The 23,883-nt window shown below is 42.5% G+C and overlaps 1 protein-coding gene across 2 annotated transcripts in view; it reads left to right on the top strand.

Annotated features, from left to right (window-relative positions):
* MTHFD2L (methylenetetrahydrofolate dehydrogenase (NADP+ dependent) 2 like) overlaps positions 1 to 23,883 on the top strand; it is a 166,749-nt gene that overhangs the window by 32,376 nt on the left and 110,490 nt on the right. For both annotated transcript variants that reach the window (XM_040327750.1, XM_040327748.1), the window contains exon 4: positions 7,383 to 7,505. In XM_040327750.1, coding sequence (XP_040183684.1) covers positions 7,383 to 7,505 — 123 coding nt within the window. The remainder of the gene's footprint in view (positions 1 to 7,382; positions 7,506 to 23,883) is intronic.

Below are 23,883 nucleotides of genomic sequence, written 5' to 3'. Positions count from 1 at the left end.
CGCTCGTGGATACATGATCGCCATCTCACTGCTCCATGTGAGTTTTTTATTTTATGGTTTTAGTCATTAAAGTTTCTGTACAGTTTTATGCTATGTGCACTTTCTCCTCCCTCCGTCCCCTGCTCTCCTTATCCTGACACGAGTGGACAGCCTGATACAAGATAAAGAGCCACAAGCTGTCAACAGTGAGAAGTACCAGGAGACGAGTTCGGCACTCGTGGAGATGTGCATTTTTTCCCTACACACTGTGTAAGTTGTGTAAGTGGAGACTCAATCTACCACCTTGCCAAACAAATCCCTTTCCCTACAGCTGTATAAGTGCTAGGAAGACAAGGCTACAACAACTTTTTCTTTGTTATTTTTGTCTCTCTATGTGTGAACAATTATTGAGAACTGGCAGCAAGATTTTTTACCCAATAGAAAACTGGTAACGTTTATATCCTATGTGTCTGACCTTTTATGTCAGCTGGAAGGTAAGCTGCACTTATCACTGAGGTGTGGGCTGCATGCGTATGTTTGGATTGATTAGGACTGTATTCCTTTTGCAGAATTTGGAATCCTTTCCACCTTTATCATTGCATCACCGCTGCACCAGTTCCAGTGTTGAACTGTGGCCCTTTCTTTTTGGTTTGCACTCATCTAAGATTTTATGTTCACGTTTAAGTTTTCTGGTTTGATTTTCACTTACATCCTTATGTGTTAAATCTCACTATATCATTTCACAGTCCAGACAGGACTGCACCTATTTTCAAACCGGCAAGGTTAATTTGTGTCTGCACCACTTGTCACTCCCCAGGCCTCACTAGCCCGTTCACTCACCATTTCCCCATTCCACTCATTTGATCAATGCCATATCACAGCGCAGACAACTACCACCTGTTACATATGTTTAAATTGTGATTATATTTTCTATGTCTATGCTTTGTAAATAAAATACATTTTTTAATGAATTAACAGTTTGTTAACAATTTGCCCAAACAACCATCACATCTACTAACAGACGTCTCATTATTTTTTATAAATCTGCCTAAGGTCGGGTTCACACCAGCTGTGGCCGCGGCTCACAGCAGGGGTCCGGTGCGTCCGTTTTCCATTTCAGGTGCAAATCAGGTCAGAATTTTTGCCTGAATTCAGATCTGAAATGGAGCCAAAGATGCACAGGACCCTTTTACACTGCGGACTGCAGCTGCTCCTGAGAGCCATTGAGAGTCGGTCACAGTCTCCTGTTATGCAAATTGGATGCTGGGAATTTCACATCAAATTCGCATAAGTTTGAACCCAGCCTTAAAATGTAATTCTTAATACCAGCAAAAATCAGTTTTCTAGTCTAGTGTAGGGAGGAGATCCCAGCTCAGTCTGGAAGTTCATTCAAAATGTTTGTTTGGTGGGAGCTGAACGCTCTAAATAGTGGCAATTATTTTGCTGCTACTATGTAGGACAGCTTCCCTTTTCCCCTGTCAATGGTTCAGTGTGTATCCTGTGTTGTTGCATTCTTAGCAACCAGTGACATCACCCTGCCCATTCATTGCTGGGCATCCCTGGCCATGTAAACAAGGGGATAGCGAGACAACACTGACCAAATTTGGCCACATAACCATTTTTGGCTAATGACATTGACCAAGTATTGCAAGACCATTTTTAGCCAATGATGTAAGCCAATATCCTCACCCCTTTGTTTAACCTCCCTGGCGGTATGATTATGTCAGATTTTAGGTGTTGAAAGCAGTACCATTATTTTGCATGGAAATTTGTCATTTTATATTGCAGGTCTGTAATTCTTATTAATAACTCACTTAAATCTGTCCAAACAAGAGGTTAGTAGACATCCCGGGTATGATAAAGTTTGAAAAACAAAATGATAAATTATAATATAATAAATAACTATAAATAATTATAACAAATAATAATGTAATTATAAAAAAAAAAAAAATATTCAATAATGTAATCAAATCAAAAACACTGAAATATGCTCAGTTGCAGAATTGTCGATGTCATTACTTTTATTGTTTGATGACAAATTTCCCCACAAATCACTATTGCTCAATTATGCAAGTGATTCTAATTTATTATCGCTATTTTATTAAACCACTTTTGACATAAAGGGACACTTTTTGGTTGCTATGGACAATCTCCAGTTTCCAGGCAGAAAGAACAGCATTTATAATATAAAAGTGCATGTAGAACACTGGGAAGACCACTAGGGACAAAGGGGGTGTGTATTTATTTCATATAGTACTGTAATCTATAAGATTACAGTATACTGTATGTGTACTGTGTATTTACTTTTTAAAATTTTGCTCCAATCTCCACCCCCGTGCGTCGTAACGTCGCAGGGAACGGAGCTTGGCGGCACTCAGCACTGTGTGAATCGAGCGAGGAGACACAGCTCGATCACACAGCGGGGAGGCATCGCAGGATCCAGAGACAAGGTAAGTAACCTCTGCCTTTGGATACTGCAATGCGATACTGAGTCTGGCTCGGGGATACCGCTATTGGTGCTGAAATTCCACCCTGAGCCAGACTCGGGAATACCGCTCAGGGGGTTAAATTCCAGATACCAGCTTGGGGAGCTTTAATGCGTGGTAGCCTTAAAATCTCTGCAAGGGTCTTTATCCACTTCCCGCCCACCGGTCCTCATACGACATCCTTGATTTTATGCGGGTATATTGAAAGATGCCTGCAGCTACAGGCATCATTCAGATATCGGCTTTTTCAGACGGCGATTCCCCTATCACCATAAGAATGATCATACTACTACTACTGTTCTGCCGCTTGATCGTTCTTACGGCAGCGAGAAGGGAAGTTCCACCCTCCCGCCACCCGCTGGTGCTTCTACCGAATCACCACTTCCATTGAAAGACAGGATCCGCCGGTCCCAGATGTTTACCATAGAGATTTTCGTCAGACCAGATGGTCACCAGAGTCTCTATGAACGTTCAGAGGCCAGGTGCGATGTTATGACGCCACGCACGGCCTCTGCATTCAATTAGAAGCACAGAAAAAGGCACACAATTCAATGACCCTGACATGGTGAAGAAAATTAATGGCCCTCAAAGGCAGAGAAGGAGTTCCCCCTCAGAAGACTATGCCAGTGGTTCAATACTTGAATATAACAAGCCATCTCTTGATAACCCCTGTGCTGATAAACTTCTTGCCTTCCCCATATTAGGTCAGCCTATACTTGACACAGACATTAAAGAAATGCTTCTGTCCCTGAGAGGAGCAATTTAACAAGATGTGCAGTCATATATAGGTTGGACTTGATAGACTTGTGTCTTTTTTCAACCTCATCTACTATGTAACTATATGCACAAAACTGGAGGCGGCAGTGGTGGGCTCATTGGAGGCACTCAAATTACTGATCTATAGGGGACCTCGTGCCCCTTACCCCCTGACCCCCTCCATGTGCACCACCATACGCGCATGGCGAGCGGGGTTGGCGGTGGAGAAGTACAGATCTAATGAAATCTCACCGAACGCTCCGCTTTGGCTGAATCCGACTACACCTCATTTATACAAAATGCTAGATCCATATGTATGGACCAAATATGGCATCAAACTTATATCTCATATAACGGAGAACAATACCCTGATCCCCTTGTCCCGACTCTCACAGACTTATAATATACCAAATCATTATGTCTTTCGGTACCTACAGCTGTCGCATGCGTTTAATGCCCAATTCCCACATTCCTCCTGCATGGTGGTTCAGTCAGGGTTGGAGAAGACACTTCGTTCCAGATGTGCTGAAAAACCAACATCTCGGCTGTATGAACATTTGATATTTGTGTCTCTCCCTCCCATGGATAAGCTCTGGTCCTGTTGGCAAAGGGATATCCCTACGCTGGACAACGATGATTGGGATGATGTTTGGGATTTCCCCTTTAGCTCCCTAGTTTCATTGCGAGACAGGCTTGTACAGTTTAAAATCGTGCAAAGAGCTTACATTACACCTCATAGGCTTCATAAAATGAACCCTGAGCTTCCTGCAGAATGCTGGAGGTGTGGTGTCTCCCCGGGAGACTTTACACATATTTTCTGGACTTGCCCTAAGATCCAGCAGTATTGGACTGAGGTGCTGGATCTGATTGGCCTGGTCGCCCTGATTACAGTGCCAATAACGATGGAGGTGTGCCTTTTGGGCCTGATAGAGACGCTGGTGCCGACTGTTGCGGGGAGGACTTTGATTGGGTTATTACTCTTTTATGCCCGAAAAAATATAGCTATGAATTGGAAGAAACCCACGATGCCTTCTCTGGCTCAATGGAAGCGTCTCGTAAACGAGAGCCTTCCCCTGTATAAAGACACATATGAAAGTAGAGGGTGTCCCTTGAAATACGGAAAAATCTGGCGTACGTGGTTGGCGGAACCTACAACGGCTTGATTGCCAGGTGAGGAAGTTACGGAGTAGTTCGTAGGTACTCTGCCGAGGCGGGGTAGGGGAGGATTATGGGCCTGATCGGGGAATAGCTGTTTCTGGTGTTGGAGGAGATGTCTGGCATACTCGATATCAAACTGTGGCTCAAATGCACATGTACATGTCATGAGTTGTTCATATTACATACTATAAATACGGAGACTTGTTAAGCACTATCTGACATGCTGTCTATATACCAGTCGATGTGAATTTTTTTTTTTTTTTTTTTTCTCTTTTTAATGTTTGTTTGCTTTGGTGTTGTTTATTGTTCGAAAATGCAATAAAAAAAGATTTATCAAAAAAAAAAAAAAACTATATGCACAAAACTAAAGTGGTAATAGAAGGTTTAGTAAAAGTTGGTTGATGATATAAAAAATAAAACGGTTGATGTCACTGACGCCTATAATGATCTGCTGGACTCCGATTTTGAGCTGGTAGAAGAAATTAAACAACTTAAGCTAAAAGTGGCAGATATCGAGCACGGGTCCAGATGCAATAACATTAGATTTCCTGTAGAGACTTATACTAATTTAATTTTCTATATTGTTTGTTTCAAAACCGTGCATGGGTTTATTAACTGACTTTTTTTTTATGAGTAGACCTATTTACAGTTTGATCCCCTAGGGATGAATAGGTCTATTCTTGGCTGATTATTATCTAAGAACCAAAATTAACGGCATAAATTAGAAGGATTCTATTTGTTTGTTATATAAACTTAGAATATCTATATATATTGCATTTACTAAATATGTAACTAAGTCATAGTAAGTATCCTGTTATAATTTTCTAAATGTCATTATTGGTTAATTTATGTTTAATAGCCAATTAAAAAAAAAAACTGAAAGTCAAAAATAAATAAATAAAGTAATTACATTCTTAACAAACGTTAAAAGAGCACTAAAACAAGCTATCACAGACCTTGGTATTTGCAAAGTTTGTGGAAAATCTTCAGATTTCACAACAAAGGCCCTGGAATCACAGCATGTTCTCCTATTTTCTATGGGATCAGCAACATGGCAGCTTGTGCCTTCTAGTGTAAACAAACTGCTGGTGTTCTAAGCAAAAACTGATTGAAAACTGACTTCAAAATCTCTATTGTGATCTTTAAGGATGAACTACTACTACAGTGTCTGCTTATTAAAAATGTGTAAATGTTTTAATATCCATGGACTGGGCACAGATACACTTTAAAAATAGCCTGTATGATGAAAACTGTGATCCTTGAATTGACAGTTTGCAGGAAAGGTAAAAATCTTTTCAACCAAATGTTTTGTAACAAAACCCTTAAAGTGGATGTAAACCCACTCTCATCCTTTCTAAACTACTGCCATAGTGCTGATCTATAAGGATATACTTGCCTCTTGCATATATCCTTACCTGTCAAATATCACCCCTCTGTCTGTTATAAGAACTGAAAAACTGCAGATTCTGTGGGGGGATCTGTTGTCTGGAGCTCGGTGGGTGGAGTCGTGATGTCACTAACTGACTTCTGCTATGATCACTAACATCCAGTCAAAATCCAGAAAAGTAACCACATTACTTCAGAAAAGGAGTGGGGGTGGGAATTAAAAAATAATGCCTGTCTCCAGGCTAATGAATGAGTGTAAATAACATGTCCCTCACAGCAAGGGGGCGGAACGGACTAAGGTTTTTCTCTGCAAGTCCGTTTTATTTCACTGAACAATAAAAGAGGATTGCTCAGAGCTGGATTAACTCTGTGTGGCAAGACTGGACACAGATGATAGGAAATCTTATACCAGGCATGTCCAAAGTCCGGCCCGCGGGCCAATTGCGGCCCCCGTTCCGGTTTAATGTGGCCCCCCTGGTATTCAGGATAGATATCTTTTGTGGCCCCCGTCCACGTAAAATGTATACTGTATTTATCTGCGCTGCTTCAGAGGGGACAGGGAGGGGGGATGACGAGTGCCGTCAGATTACATACTGGAGAGTCTCCTGTTTATGTGGCGGCATCTGTAATAGAAAGTCCTGTCTCCTGGGCTGCCATTGGACAACTCTTCTGTCTATCATAGGAGGCGGGACATTGTATTAAAAAGGCTGCTGTGTAAACAGGAGATTCTCCTCTCCTGTATGTAATCTGTTGGCGCTTTTGTTGGACAGTGTATATTAGTGCTCGGCTGAACACACTTTAATGGTTGAAAGAATGTCCGGCAAAATGGTCGGCCCTCACACATGTTCTCTTCATCAAATCAGGCCCTCTTTAAAAAAAGTTTGGACACCCCTGTCTTATACTGTACATTGTGACATCAAAAAAATTAAATAAAACATTTGGGTTTACATCCACTTTAATCCGGTAATTCCTATGCTACATGTCATTATTCGTGTTATTCATTAGCCTTTCTTGCCCCTTAAAGCGGGACTGAACCCACTGATTTAACTGTTTTCCAAAACAGCTATGTCATTCAACCAAGGAATCAAATAATAACTATTTATTGGAAACAGGGTTAAAAATCCATAAAATACAGCTGCGCTAATGTTTATTGTCTGAAGCGCATTAGCTCAGTTGTACTTTACGGATTTGTAACTGTTTTCAATAAATAGTTATTATTTTAGTCCCAGATTGAGTGGCAGCTTTTTTTTTTTGCACAATGAACTCATCATGGCTTGCAAGAGCCTCAACACTAATCCTTAATTTTTAAGGAATATTTTAAGGAATATCTGGGTGGAGCACTCTGAGCTTTTTTTGTTCAGTTCCCACCACAGCCACATTCAATGTATGTCTTAAATGATAACTTTTACACTTGTGCTTTTGTTAGCGCTCCATCAAATGGCTGGTGTCATAGCTGATTATATGTGCAGCATCATGGCAACTGCAGATCAAACAAATGCTAAGGTGGCAGCTTGCTTGGGCGTGATGGACAGGAAGATTTAGTTCTATTTTGAACTTTGTGTTCTTTATTTAAACCCCCTGAAAAATATTGTTTATATTTTTTTTTTCTGTTTTCAGGAATTTCCAGTGAAGTTTTACTTAGACCCAGAAATATTACTCAGGATGAATTATTGGATATCATAAGCAAATTAAACCGGGATTCTAGTGTTAGTGGTCTGCTGGTACAATTACCTCTACCAGGTAAGACAAATTCATCATCCATGAAGACTTCTGCTGAATAACTCAATCTATTTGAAAATGTTTTCACCCGAGACTCACACATTTTTCTAATTGGATTCCATTAAAAATGTCTGAGGCCTTGTACACACGACCGAACATATCTGCTGAAACTGGTCCGCAGACCAGTTTCAGCGGACAGATCCGACCGTGTGTACAGCCTAGCAGACAGGTTTCCAGCAGACAAAAGTTTTAAAGCACCCGTCCGTCTGACATGTCCGCTGGTTAGTACACCTAAACAGCGGACAGAAATCTCCCGCATGCGTCGAATGGATTCGACGCATGCGTGGAAGTATTTTACTTCCTGGTTTGGTGACGTGGTGGCGTCAACGTCACCGCCACGTCACCGCGCTGTCTGTCCGCGGGGATTTCGGTTTGATGGTGTGTACAGCCATCAGACCAAAATCTCCCAGCGGACATGTCCGATGAAATGGTCCGCGGACCGTTTTCATCGGACATGTTCTATCGTGTGTACAGGGCCTGAGAATGAGGTGAGCAGGAAAATACATGCATATATGGAAGGAGCACCAGACCAAAAAATAGGAGTCCAAATAAATTTATTGATGTTGTGTTAAAAGACAACCAACACATTTCGTGGGTCAAAGGAACCTCCTCCCCCTTCATCAGGACTACAATAAAAACATAATATACTGTAAAAATAATTGTTATAAATTGTTATAATTATATAATTGTAATAAATGCATCTTTTACTTGTCACTATGCAAAAATCCCACTTAGTCCCCTAGCAGCTACCTCTCTCAACACAAAAGACAGTGCCCAGGCAGTTGATGCCACACCCTCTCTAGTCCTCTGGATTGCAGAAGATGTAGTCATTGTAGGGGTTGCAGATTGACTTTAGCCAGTCTCAGTGTGTTTGTTCGGGTGGCCACTCTTTAAGAGAGACCTCAGTACAGGAATAGTAAGAGACAGAAACACGATGTATCTGAAATCTCTGAATTCTCTGACTTTAGTGGTAATACTAAGAAAATATATGCATTACAAAAAGGGAGGGGCCGTAATACATTAATTTTGGGTAAGAACAAATAAATATTATGTTAGCAATATGTGATTGGTTAATACAGACTACGTGTTCTGTAAAGATAGACACATATTCCAGTTTTTTTATGGCTAATGTAACCTTACCCTTAGGGCCAGTATTGTCCGGGATATAAGTGCAACAGCCTTCTACCCGGTCAATGAATTTACATGTTCCCCCTTTTTCAGCAAGGATCATATCTAGGGCAATTCTATCCTGGAATGTCATCTGAGAGGTGGCCTCTAACTGTTCTGCCATTCCCTTTAGAGCATCCCTTGTGTAATTGACAAATCTCTGTTGATTGTAATAAATGTAGTTAATCCAGTCTACGTTTTTATTTATAGTTACCAGGGGAAACAGGGATTCAAAGCCTGCCGCAACTTGGTCTCTGGCTTTGAATTCATCTGGGGCCCCTCTTGGCACCCCTATTGCATCTATATATACATGTGGGTCAAAGCTACCTATAGGGGCTCCTCTTTTCCTTCTTGAAGGGGAGTCTGGATGAGACTCAGCCTGTCCTTCAGAAGGGATGTGTAGGGGCATAATAATTTTAGCCAGTGCACACTCTCCCTTCCAAGGAGTATCTAACTTAGTTTGGATCTCCATATCACCACATATCCAGTAAATATCTCCCATGGATCGGGTCTGATTGTCTGTGATTGTTTTTCTATATTCTAAGCAGAACCCTGAAGGAAAAGACTTAAGGTCTCTGCCCCTCATTGTGTTACTCACGTAGCAGGTGTAATTTCCTGGATATATGGTGATTCCATCCCCTGGATTGGAATTCTTTGATATGATGGGGTACTCTCGTTTCCACATTTCACATTTACTATAATTTACAGCTGTGTGTGTGAACAGGCTCAAAAAGCATTTTTCCTGGTCCACTGGTATGTGTATGGGCACAGTTCCCAGGTGAGGCCTGGCCTTACCACACACATAGCAGTTAGACTTATTATGTTGCTTCCCACATATTCCCTGTATTACCCCTAACTCTTCTGGGTGATATATGCAGTTAGCTGTAATCCAGACAAGGGAAAACACTGAAAATGAAATCAGTCCTATCAGTAGCCACAGTTTGCCAGAATCTGGTGATAACATTAATACCCCCGTTTCTTGACTGTCCTGTTCGAGGTCAGGGCTGTCTGCCCCCGTTAGCACCTCCTTTCTTGACTCTGGTTCCTCGGACTCAGGGCCCCTGCGCACCAGTTTCACTCGAGCAGCATGGATCCAGGTAGGACTGTGTTCAGTTAGGATTGCAGTTCGGGTTGTTGCTACCACAATGGTTTCTGGACCATAAGCGAAATCCTGTTGTTTCTTTCCCTTCTTCAGCTGTTTTATCACTACTACATCTCCTTCCTTGAAAGGGTGAGTGTTGCCCTGTGGAAGAGACGGAAGCTTGCGAGTAACATTGTCTTCGATTTCTATTAAAGTTTCAATCAACTTTCTCACATATTCATCTCTAATGTTGTCAAGATTGTCTTGTGTCATGAATGTGCGTCTGGCCCAAGGTGTTGGGAAAGGCCTACCCATCAGCATTTCAAAAGGAGAATATCCTAGGTTTGCATTTGGTGTCATTCTTATCTCAGCAAGCATAGCTGGGAGGTATCTTTTCCAGTTTTCAAACGTACCTCCTGTAGCTTTCCTCAGCTTGTCTTTGACTATTCTGTTCATCCTTTCCACTATACCTGAACTCTGTGGGTGGTATGGGATGTGAAACTTCCACACAATCTGCAAGGCCTTTGAAAGTTTCTTGCAAATTTGGGAAGTAAATGCCGGGCCTTGGTCTGAATTTATTTGTAGTGGTATTCCCCACCTGGGGATGATTTCCCTTGTGAGGATTCCCACAACCGTTTTAGCATCTTCCCTTTTAGTGGGAAACATTTCAGGCCAGCGGGAGAACACGTCTGTAATCATACAAACTGGTTGTTGTCCTCCTTTTGGCTGTGAAATGTGGGTGAAGTCAATTTGAAGGTGTGTGAACGGGGATGTGGGGTAGAGTAAATGTTAGTGTGCAACCCGATGTGTGTTGTTGGGATTACTCCTGATGCATGTAATGCACCTTTTGACATAACTTTCTACCAATTGCCTGGCATCTGTAACATTAAAATCTTTTAGTAGTTGTTTTAGAGTACGTTTCCAACCTAGGTGTCCTATCCCATGATAGTGTGCAATGTATATTGGGGCACTACACTGTGGGATGCATGGTCTCCCCTCTTTGCAGATCAATCCAGTTTTAGGATTTTTCTGCAAAACAGCATAACACCAGTCCTTAAGTCATGACCTGACTTCAGTGTGGACTGAAAAACAATACTGTATACCACGGAGGAGTCCACAAATCCTTGAGGCATTTTCATTCAGGTTAACTGACGTTTGCCATCAAAGGAAAAAAAAAAAGTGTCTGGTCTCCTTGTCAACAGGGACACTAAGAAAAACATTCTTTAAATCTATAACAGTGAAATGTGTGGCATCATGTGATATGTTGGTAAGCATGGCATGGAGGTCAGGAACCAAGGGTGCGATAGGTATTACTAAATCATTTACCGCCCTCAGGTCTTGTACAAATCGGTAGGTCCTATTAGTTTTTTTAACGGGATTCACCGGTGTGTTGTAGGGGGAAATGATTTTAATGCTCTGTCTAATTGGGCGACTATGTGGCAAATGAGGTTTAATGTTGATAAATGTAAAGTTATGCATTTGGGGGCTAAGAATATGCATGCATCATACATACTAGGGGGAGTACAACTGGGGGGATCTGTAGTGGAGAAGGATCTTGGGGTTTTGGTAGATCATAAGCTGAATAATGACATGTAATGCCAAGCTGCGGTTTCCAAAGCGAGCAAAGTCCTTTCTTGTATTAAGAGAGGTATGGACTCCAGAGACAGAGATATAATTTTGCCCCTGTACAAATCATTAGTAAGACCTCATCTGGAATATGCAGTTAAGTTTTGGGCCTCAGTTCTCAAAAAGGATATCGGAGAACTGGAGAAAGTGCAGAGAAGGGCAACCAAACTGAGAGGCATGGAGGAGCTTAGGGCTAGATTCACAAAAGGGATGCGACAGCGTATCTCCTGATATGCCGTCGTATCCCTGTTTCTATCTATGCGACTGATTCATAGAATCAGTTACACATAGATATCCCTAAGATCCGACAGGAGTAATAGTTTTACACTGTCGGATCTTAGGATGCAGTACCGCGGCCGCCGCTGGGGGGAGTTTGCTACGTCGGGTATGCAAATTAGGAGTTACAGCGGATCCCCGACGGATTTTCGCGTTCGCTACGTCGCCGCTAGTCTAGTTTCCCGTCGCAAAGTTAGTCATCGTTTTAGGTGCCCTAACTTTAGTCAGCAAACGTATTGCTGTCTAAAGTATGGCCGTCGTTCCCGCGTCAAAATTTAAAATTTAACGTCGTTTGCGTAACACGTCCGGGAATAGGGAAGTACACTACGCGCGTCGCCGTTCGAAAAAAATGACGTCACGGCGCGCAAAGCACGGCGGGAGTTAGGAAACGGAGCATGCACAGTAGGTCCGGCACGGGAGCGCGCCTAATTTAAATGGCACACGCCCATTTGAATTGGCCCGCCTTGCGCCGGAGGCCGCGGGCGTAGTTTTCATTGCAAGTGCTTTGTGAATCAGGCACTTGCGATGAAAACTTGCGGCGGTGTAACGTATCTACGATACGTTACGCCGCCGCAATTCTACGTGAATCCGGCCCTTAGCTCTTGAGAAGAGAAAAATAAGGGGAGATATGATCAACATGTACAAATATATAAGGGGTTCATATAGTGAACTTGGTGTTGAGTTATTCACTTTACGGTCAACACTGAGGACAAGGGGGGACTCTTTACGTCTAGAGGAAAAGAGATTTCATCTCTAAATATGGAAAGGTTTCTTCACAGTAAAAGCTGTGAAAATGTGGAACAGACTCCCTCCAGACGTGGTTCTCGCCAACTCAGTAGATTGCTTTAAGAAAGGCCTGGATTCTTTCCTAAATGTACATAATATAACTGAGTACTAAGATTTGTAGGTAAAGTTGATCCAGGGTAAATCCGATTGCCTCTCGGGGGATCAGGAAGGAATTTTTTCCCCTGCTGTAGCAAATTGGATCATGCTCTGCTTGGGTTTTTTGCCTTCCTCTGGATCAACTGTGGGTATGGAGTTGGGTGTATGGGATTGTATTGTGTTTTTTATTTTATTTGTTTATTTTTTTGTGGTTGAACTGGATGGACTTGTGTCTTTTTTTAACCTGACTAACTATGTAACTATGTAACTATTTTCTCCAGGATTCATTCCTGGAGGAATTTTTCCACCATTGGCTTGATTCCCTCTATCGTTTCTTTAGAGAGGGGATATTGTTTGTGAAAAACAGGAGATGCGTCAGGTTTCAGAGTGACCCTGTAAGGGGTACAGGAGATTAGGCCAGTGTCATATTCTCCTGTGGCCCAAACATCTTCAGGCAGGTGAATGTGTGATTCAGTGAAAGCTTCAATGGGTAACACTGAGGATTCAACAATTAATCCTCCTCCCTCCTTTCTGGGGAACGGGTTACAACTGCCCATATTTTCGGTCCATCCACTTAAATTGTCTATGAATGGGTTAATTAAATAATAATCAGTCCCACAAATGCGGGCCACATAATCTTTACAATTTTCACCCGGTTGGGGTGGACTAAGTTTAGATTTTTTAGCGCCCATTATTGGGACATAAAACCGCTGATACAGTCAATGAACAGTTGTAAGTGACCCAGAGTCTGTCCAATGTAATCTTTTGGTACAGGGAAATGGCAATTAAGTTTATATAATGTTTGGTTTTTGCAATAACGTTTTGGGTGGTCTACTATGGCAGAAAAATGGTGTAAGTTATATGGTCTCTCACTAATATGTCTAATAATGTGTAAGTTATTGTCAGATCCTGTATGTTTAACTAAAATTCCACAAACACAGTATTCACAAGACGTACGTTTCTATATCATGGAACACTCACAGTGCTCGACTGTCACCTTCAAGTTACCCTGAAAAGTGCGTCTTCCCAAAACGTGAGCTAGTCACAGAGAAATGTTTCAGCCAAGCTGACAACATTTAGCGGGTCGAGTGAAACGTGACCACCTTATCACTCTCAACAAAGGATAGAACAAAAGAACAATCATTTCAGTGATCCTGGTCTGTACACTTACCAGCCAGACACTCGTATCACACAAACAAATTATCTTATACGTTATGCGATAGAAAAGGAAGCACAGGTTTTAAACACAATGAGACTCCCAGTCATATCTCTTTCCCTGAAAGAGATTACGTTTCCCTGAAACCTTTTTTTTGGTGTTTCCCTGAAACACAATTTTAGCCGGCTATGAAGGTGTCTCCCCGACACACAATTGCAAAAGATTAGGTTTCCCCGAAACCTAATGTATCTCCCTGAGACACAATTGCAAGAAAATAGGTTTCCCCGAAACCTTTAAGGTGTTTCCCCGAAACACAATTGTTTGGCCGGCTATGCCTTAGCGCCCTCTTCCCCAAATTAACCCACACTATTCACTCCTGGTGTGAATCTCCATGTGTGTTAATTTTTTAGCTCTAAATCGGAAATCTGATCAGAGCTCCGGTGACCCGGCAGACAAACAGCAAAAAAGTGTGTATATCTTACTGGGAATCTCCGGAGATGATCTTCCGATCTCGGTGGGACCTCCAAAATGTAGGGGTTGCAGACTGGCGCTGATTGACTTAAGGCAGTCTCAGTGTGTTTGTTTGGGTGGCCACCCTTTGAGAGAGACTTCAGTACAGGAATAGTAAGAGACAGAAACACGATGTATCTGAAATCATTCTCTGACTTTAGTGGTAATACTAAGACAATATATGCATTACAAAAAGGGAGGGGCTGTAATACATGAATTTTGGGTAAGAACAAAGAAATATTATGTTAGCAATATGTGATTGGTTAATACAGACTACGTGTTCTGTAAAGATAAAAACAGACTTCTTATTAATAAAAAGCTTAGTAAGTAAATACAACAGCTGCATAATATAATTAAAAGGAGTGAACGTTCCTAGAGATAAAGAAGATATAGATAAAAATATATAACACAGTTCTAGGAATTTATAATAAATGTCTCACATGTAATAGACTATAAAAACAACACCTGTGAGAACAAGGAAAAAGATACATTTCTAGTAATTAGAAAACAATGTTCCGCATGTATAATCTTTTGTTCAGAGATAAAACTACAAGAGACTGGGGGCTGGATTCAGATAGAATGGTCTATCTATCTGCCCGGTTTAACGTATCTCAGATACGTTACGCCACCGTAATTTAGGGCGCAAGTTCTGTATTCAGAAACAACTTGCGCCCTTAGTTACGGCGGCGTAACGTATCTGTGTCGGCGTAAGCCCGCCTAATTCAAATGTGGATGATGTGGGCGTGTTTTATGTATATTAACTGTGACCCACGTATTTGACGTTTTTTACGAAAGGCGCGTGTGGCGTTCGTGAAAAAATCCCAGTGCGCATGCTCGAAATTCCTCCGCAAATCGTCATTGCTTTCGACGTGAACGTAAATTACGTCCAGCGACTTACGCAAACAACGTAAAATTTTCAAAACTCGACGCGGGAACGACGGCCATACTTAACATAGGATACGCCTCATATAGCAGGGCTAACTATACGCCGAAAAAAGCCTAACGTAAACGATGTAAAAAAATGCGCCGGCCGGACGTACGTTTCTCGCGTAAATATACGGAAGCGCCACCTAGCGGCCAGCGTAAATTAGCAGCCTAAGAAACGACGGTGTAAGACACTTACACCAGTCGGATCTTAGGGAAATCTATGCGTAACTGATTCTCTGAATCAGGCGCATAGATACGATGGCCCGCACTCAGAGATACGACGGCGTATCAGGAGATACGCCGTCGTATCTCCTATCTGAATCCGGGCCTGTGTGTGCAAGGCCATTTTATAATTCTACTAAAATGAGTGAAATAATATTCATTCTGAAACCCTTAACCCCTTCCTCTATATGTAACAGTTAAGGAAGGACTCTAGCTTCAGAACCTTAACCCCTTAGGGCCCTTTCACACGGAGCGGATCAGTAATGATCCGCTCCGTGTGTCCGCTTTGCTCAGCGGGGATCCTCCGTAAAATCCCCGCTGAGCTGGCAGCTGACAGGGCGGTCCCCGCACACTGTGCAGGGACCGCCCTGTGTTTCCTCCGCTCTCCCCTATGGGGGATCGGACGAACACGGACCGTATGTCTGTGTTCATCCGTTCCGATCCGGCAGACGGAAGAAAAATAGGATTTCTTCCGTCTGCAAATGCGGAGCTTTGCGGAGGCGGACAAATTACATTACATTACAGGGAGCCATGTATGTCCATGTATGTCCCGTTTTCATCCGTTTTTATCCACATTTTGCAACTGCTAGTGTGAAAGGGCCCTTACAGTCATCACTACTGGAAGTGCTGTATTGGAGTTCCTATTTACTCACCATGCTCAGATGCAGGCAAAAACCCCTTGAACTCATTGTTCCACTACTCCCTGGGTCCCTGGACATGGCCAGAGCAGATACGTTTCTTGGCTTCCCTTCCCTCACTCTGCAGTTCAGAAAGCCAACACTTAATGAGGCACTTCGTTCATGGGCCAGCTGTTCACCTGTGTTACCAGAGCTATCCCTGTGGGAGAAGCTGCCAATGCAAATAATCGCAAGTTGCTGTGTTCTGATCTGTTTTACTGAAGTAGTAATTCTCAGCTTGACTTTCTGTTGTTAGGTCTTATAGAGTCTAAGCTATGCAGCTACATGTTACCCTGATTGAGTTACAGAGACACTGAAAGTTGCACAAACATGGACCCCTCACAGCGAAGGGTTCATGTTTGTGCAACTTTCATTATTCTGCAATGTACCTTTTTTTGCCATCCTAAACCTTTTTTGCAATTTTGTAAGACTTTGCACAAGATTTTGGAGTATGCTTGTGGGAATTTGTGCCCATCCAGCCAAAAAAGCATTTGCGATGTCAGGTACTGATGTTGGATGAGAAGACCTGGCTTGCACTTGGCGTTCCAATTCATCACAAAGGTGTTCAATAGAGCCAAGGTCAGACTTCTGTGCAGGCAATTTAAGTTCCTCCACACCAAAATCCTCATACCTTCTCTTTGTGGACCTGGCTTTGTGCACAGGGGCACAGTTATACTAGACCAGAAAGGGGGCTTCCCCATACTATTGTCAAGAAAGTGCACAACTGTCTAATTTTTTATACAGTACCCTTCACTGGAAACACCTGACCTCAACCATTTGAAGGGGTATAAAATATAACAACAGCCGGCCAGCATACACTGAGCCGTACCAGGCCAACATGGCCCATTACAAAGGTACAGACAAGGACCGTCTAACTAACAGAGACAGTGCCTAACTAACAACCTAGTGAAAAAACACAATCCCCCCTCCCCCCACCCTCGCTCAGCACTCCCTCCCCAGCAAAATCCGGAGCCAAATGGTCCCTACAACCCCACCTGCCCGGATTCCGCGGTGGGACCTCCATGTGCCTAACCCTTCTACAGATCATAGTGCATACAGTATATAATCACCCCACAGTCAGTTAGACCCCAATCAAAGATATCAACCCAAAGTCAAATCCGAGTCATATCATGCCCGCCACACCTTATCAAACTTCCCCCCACACCCCCTTGATAAGTACGTTGATTTGTAATATGGCAACATAGAATTAACCAAGCCCTTCCAGAAACCCAACCCGGTGCCTTATAGTGTATTTAAAGGGTTGTAAACCCTAATGTTTTTTTCATCCTAATGCATTCTATGCATTAAAGTGAAAAACCTTCTGTAGTGCTGCAGCCCCCCAGCTCCCCCATTTTACTTACCTGAACGCTGTCATCCTCCGTCCGGGAACGAGCACACCATCTCTAGCTGGTGTCTCATGTCCTAATTGGATAGATTGATAGCAGCACAAACATTGTCTCCCGCTGTTGTAAATCAAATCCAATGATGTGGCACCGGGGGCAGGGCCGAGTCCTGCATTCTGTGTGAATGGACACAGATGCAGGACTCGGGAGCGTGCATGCACGGGTGTCCACCTAGGAGAGCGCTTCTCCAACATGGACACTCAATGTGGGTAGCAGCCTTCAGTGCCACTGAGGGACCCAGAAGAGGAGGACCAGGGCCACTCTGTGCAAAACTAACTGCACAGTGGAGGTAAGTATGACATGTTTGTTATTTAATAAAAAAACCAAAAAAAAAAACCAAGGGTTTACAATCCCTTTAAAGTATAACTAAAGGCAAAACTTTATATTTTGGTTTTGGATAGAGTGGAGAAGGATTCAAAGACCTATTAGGTTTTAATTGATACCACTTCTCCCTGTTAGGGAAATTCACCCTCTCTAATTGTCCTGTTTACCTTTGTCATCGAAAGTGAAAGTAAAAGAAAACCCTAATTTTGGGTTCTCCCCAGAAAAGTTATAGAGGGGAAATCCTCCAATAGGGACACTAGTTCTGGTGACCTGGGGTCCCCAATAAAGTCCCTTAATTTGCAGGTATTTTATCTCACTTCCTGTTTGGCTATGGGACAGGAAGTAAAGGTAAACCTCCCCAATGGGACGCAAAAGGGGGAAAAGAAAACTGCCAGGGATTAAATTCCTCTATTACTGTATCCAAAAAAAAAGTTTTGCCTAGAGTTCTACATTTACTTTGTTGTGATTGACATTTCCCCTCAATCATGCAACTTGTGAAGGTTTCAGAGCTCCCACAAATACTGTGTATATACTTTCTCTTCCAATTTGCATTGCTTGCGAGTATGGATTTTTCTCCTGTTATGTTAAAGGGGAAGTAGAGATCCATGACCCCTGCAGAGTAAAGTGCAGTGGGCCAAATCCTCAAAAGGGATACGCAGGCGGAACTGCTGTTCAGCCTGCTTATCTCTGTGCCTATCTTTGGAACTGATCCTCAGAAGCAGTTTTCCAAAGATAGGCAGAAGATCTGACATCTGTAAGACACTTACACTGTCAGATCTTAGGATGCAGTACCGCATCCGCCGCTGGGGGCATTTCGCATTGAAATGCCGCTTTGCGTATGCAAATGAGGACTTACGGAGATCCACAAAGCTTTTCAGCTTTGTTTTTTCTGCGTAAGTTTACGTTTGCATACGTAAAATTAGGGCTGCTTTTACAAGGTGTAAACTGTTTACACCTTGTAAAAACAGACATTTTTTTCGATCGCCGCGATTTTTTTTAAATTTTGAATTTTTTTTTTCGGCGCGTAACTTTTTTTTTACCCGACGCAACTTTATTGTCCCGTCGCAATCCACAAAGCCCGGCGTAACGTAATTTTGCGCGCTGCCCGTCGGGAAAATTACGTCACGAGCATGCGCAGTACGGCCGGCGCGGGAGCGCGCCTCATTTAAATTGTCATCGCCCCCTGGATAACAGGACCGCCTTGCGCCGGGAGAATTTAGGTTACACTGCGTGAAATTTCTAGGTAAGTGCTTTGTGGATCGGGCACTTAGGTAGAAATTTCCCGCCAGTGTAACTTAAATGGGAAAAATTAAGTTAGGCTACGTTTTTGAGGATTTGCCCCTGTGTTTCTCCCGTAAGGCCAAATGTGACTTGTCTTCTTTGAGTGTTTTCTATATTGTCTTTGTTAATTTTACAACAAATAGAAGAGACTAGTATTGTAATAAACTGTACTGCTGGATGTCAGCAGTTAAAAAAAACTGTTACTGAAATTTGAGGTATTGGCTGTGTATTTATATTCTAGATATGCAGGGTGTGGATCAGGTATGTATTACTTATTTATTATTGGCCACTAGATGGTGCCATCAGTTAACATAAAGAAAATGAATTCTAAAACTTACACATCAAACAAACAAAATATATATATATTTTTTTTAACAGTTGTTCTTTACTGACGTTTTATTTTCAAAGGATATAACACTCCTATCCTCCTATCCTTACAGGTGGACAAGTCCTTGTCCTTATCCAAGTCCTTGTCTACCTCCAAAAAAAATGGTCATTAACCCCTTCACGCCTAAGGGTAAAACAAATCTAAATGCCTAAACCCGATTTTGCAATTTTGACATGTGTTAGTTAAAACGTACATCACAACTACTTTGTGCTTCCAGGTTTTTTTAAAGACAAATTTGGCTTTCATTTGGTGGTAAATGGTAACGGTTATCTCTTTATTTATTTATTTTTATTAAAAATTCTAAAAAGTGCAGCGCTAAAGTGATTAGCACATGTATATATATATATATATATATATATATATATACCAAATTAATATTTAGAATAAATAAAATGTTTTGGCCCTAGTGTTAGAATTGATATACACAATAGCCAGTAAATATGCGAATAAATCAAGTGATAATAAATTCTTACAATAAAAACACAAACATAAAATAAAAAAAGGAAATTTCCAGAAAAGAAAACAAGTGTAAATGCTTTGCTGTCAATCAAGGTCCCTGAGCCACCCTGAATGTGTCATGTAGAGAGGATCTCTGTCAGGCCCCATACACACCATAGAATCTATCCGCAGATAAATCCCATCAAATGGGTTTCTGCGGATAGATCCTATGGTGTGTACACGCCAACGGATATTTATCCTCAGATAAATCTCCCCTGGAATGGATTTCCAGCAGATAAATATTTGTCGACATGCACAGAATATCTATCTGCTGGAATCCATTCCAACGGATGGATCCGCTCGTCTGTACAGACTTACCGGATCCATCCGTCCAAAGGGATTCCCCGCACGCGCCGTAATGAATAGACGCATGCGTGGAATTCCTTATATGACAGCGTCGCGCCCGTCGCCGCGTCATAATAGCGGCGACGGCGCGACACGTCATCGGCAGAGGATTTCAGCGCGGATTTCAATGCGATGGTGTGTACACGCCATCGCATAGAAATCCTCTGAAATCTTAGAGAGGATTTATCCGCGGATACGGTCCGCTGAACCGTATTCGCGGATAAATTCTATCGTGTGTATGGGGCCTGAAGGAAAGATCTTTCCTCTGAAAGAATCCAGAGCATGCCCAAAACAAGTGGCAACACACAAGGGGGCAGATCATCCTTAATAGTGTTGCGACTCTGAAAAGGGAACTGACTGGATCATCAGCAACCCTTGGATTACTAGCTGCTGTTCTTGATTGGTTCTGGGGAGACCCATGTCCCTGAGCTTGGTGAGACTATTACCTGCAGTCACGGTTCTTTGGTAAGCAGACTACTACACAATTGGGTGTTTGAAGACACGTTTGCTTTTATGGGAAGTTTGGTGTCACTCACTGTTTCTTTGGGATCACTTTGATTTATTTTGGAAGACAACCTTTAACCACTTACCCCCCGGACCATATTGCTGCCCAAAGACCAGAGTACTTTTTGCGATTCGGGACTGCGTCGCTTTAACAGACAATTGTGCGGTCGTGCGACGTGGCTCCCAAACAAAATTGGCGTCCTTTTTTTCCCCACAAATAGAGCTTACTTTTGGTGGTATTTGATCACCTCTGCGGTTTTTAGTTTTTGCGCTATAAACAAAAATAGAGAGCCAATTTTGAAAAAAATTAATATTTTTTACATTTTGCTATAATAAATATCCCCCAAAAATATATAAAAAAACATTTTTTTTCCTCAGTTTAGGCCGATACGTTTTCTTCTACATATTTTTCGTAAAAAAAAATCGCAATAAGCATTTATTGATTGGTTTGCGCAAAAGTTATAGCGTTTACAAAATAGGGGGTATTTTTATGTCATTTTTATTATATTTTTTTTACTAGTAATGGCGGCGATCAGTGATTTTTTTTCGGTATTGCGACATTATGGCGGACACTTCGGACACTTTTGACACATTTTTGGGACCATTGGCATTTTTATAGCGATCAGTGCTATAAAAATGCATTGGATTACTATAAAAATGCCACTGGCAGTGAAGGGGTTAACACTAGGGGGCGGGGAAGGGGTTAAGTATGCCTGGGTGTGTTCTTACTGTGGGGGGGGGGTGGCCTCACTAGGGGAAACACTGATCCTCGGTTCATACATTGTATGAACCGAAGATCAGCATTTCCCCTGCTGACAGGACCGGGAGCTGTGTGTTTACACACACAGCTCCCGGTCCCCGCTCTGTAACGAGCGATCGCGTGTGCCCGGCGGCTGGGAGAGAGGACGTCATATTACATGCTCTCGCCCAGCAGAGCCACCTTGTGGACGTATAACGACGGTGCGCGGTCGGCAAGTGGTTAACATGGACTTTTCTTATTATAATCTGGATGGGACTCTGCATTAGTTTTTGTCTTTTAATCCTTGTACACACGCTTGGTTTACCCGGCAAGAACCAGCAAGAAAACTGCTGGCAGAGCTTTCTTGCCGAGTATACCGTGCGTGTGTACGAGGCTTTCAGGTTTCTCGTCAAGAAAAGTGCCTAAAATCTTGACGAGAAAAATAGAGAACCTGCTCTCTATTTTCTTGTTGTGATTCTTGGCAGTGTTTTCCTGCCGAGAAACCAGAGAGTGTGTATACTTACCTGTCGCCATGGAAACCCGTGCATGCTCGAAATTACTTCACCGCATGCGCGGCAGCTTCCTAGGCATAGGTAGGGTGCAGCAAGATGGCGGCAACGGCATCGAATGTGATGGGCGCATGCTCGTCGTACGCAATGATGTCACCACGTTCTTGCCTTCCAAAAGAACCGCGGTTCTTTTGAAAGGAGTGTCTGTACACTCGGGCGACAAAAGATTCTTGCCAAGAATCTCATCAGGCAGGGTGTGGGTTATACCCGGGGAACCACGCCCCCTGGGAGGAGCTGCACTGAGGAAAGTGTTTTTAACACTTAAAGTGCTTTTTTTCTGCCTAACTCTCCTGAAGGAAGCGGATATAACCCTAAGGTCAAAGGCTGCTGTGTCCGTCCATGAACTCAGAGAAATGGATTTTACGGTGAGTACAAAAATCCTATTTTTCCTGACGAGATTCTGGCCCGTGTGTACAGGGCTTCACACTTGTCTTTTTTGGAAATTTCCTTTTTTTTCTTTTTTTGAGTGTTTTTATTGTTAGAATTTATTATCACTTGATTTATTCACATATAAGTCCCGCCCACATATGTAAACATCGTTCAAACCACACATGTGAGGTATTGACGCGTGCGTTAGAGCGAGAGCAATACTTTTAGCACTAGACCTTCTTTGTAGCTATAAACTGGTAACCTGAAAAAAAAAAGTCGCCTATGGGGATTTTAAAGTACTGAAGTTTGGCGCCATTCCATGAGTGTTTGCAATATTAAAGCATGACATGTTAGGTATCTATTTACTCGGTGTAACATCATCTTTCACATTATCACCAAAAATTGGGCTAACTTTAGTGTTTTGTTAATTTTTAACCACTTGAGCCCCAGACCATATTACTGGTCAATGACCGGGCCAGTTTTTGTGATTCGGCACTGCGTCGTTTTAACTGACAATTGCGCGGTCGTGCGACATGGTTCCCAATCAAAATTGTCATTCTTTTTTTTCCCACAAATAGATTATTTATTTTGGTGGTATTTGATCACCTCTGCCTTTTAAATTTTTTTTTTTGCTATAAACCAAAATAGAGCGACATTTTTTTTTAACCAAAAAAAATCATTTTTACTGTTTGCTATAATAAATATCCCCAAAATTATCTAAAAATAATCTTTTTTTTCCCTAAGTTTAGGCCGATACGTATTCTTCGACATATTTTTGGTACCAAAAAATCCCAATAAGCGTTTGATTGGTTTGCGCAAAAGTTATAGCGTCTACAAAATAGTGTTTAGTTTTATGGCTTTTTTATTATATTTTTTTTTACTAGTAATGGCGGCGATCAGCGATTTTTATCGGTACTGCGACATTATGGCGGACACATTTTTGGGACCATTGGCATTTTTCTAGCGACCAATGTTCTAAAAATGCATTTCTTACTATGAAAATGTCACTGGCAAGGAAAGGGGTTAACACTAGGGGCGAGGGAGGGGTTAATTATGTTCCCTGGGTGTGTTCTAACTGTAAGGGGGGGTGGGACTGACTAGGGGAAATGACAGATCGCTATTCATACATTGTATGAACAGACGATCAGGCATTTCCCCCCCTGACAGGACCGGGATAAAGGGGAACTCCGCGCCAAATTTCAAACAAGAAACCGGCGTGGGTCCCCCTCCAGGGGTACATTAGGCTCTTCGACTTGGTCCGGAACGTGAGGGGTTAAACCCACGCCGAAAACCAGCGTGTGGTCCCCCCCCCAGATCCAGACCAAGCCCTCATCCCAGGCAAGCAGTCTGGCCCGGACAGGAATGGGGGTGGGGACGAGCGAGCGCCCCCCCCTC

This window comes from Rana temporaria, chromosome 1 (genome assembly GCF_905171775.1).
Source record: "Rana temporaria chromosome 1, aRanTem1.1, whole genome shotgun sequence".
Lineage (NCBI taxonomy): Eukaryota > Metazoa > Chordata > Amphibia > Anura > Ranidae > Rana > Rana temporaria.
Note: the sequence above shows the minus strand (reverse complement) of the source record. Positions and strands in the feature narration are given on the sequence as shown.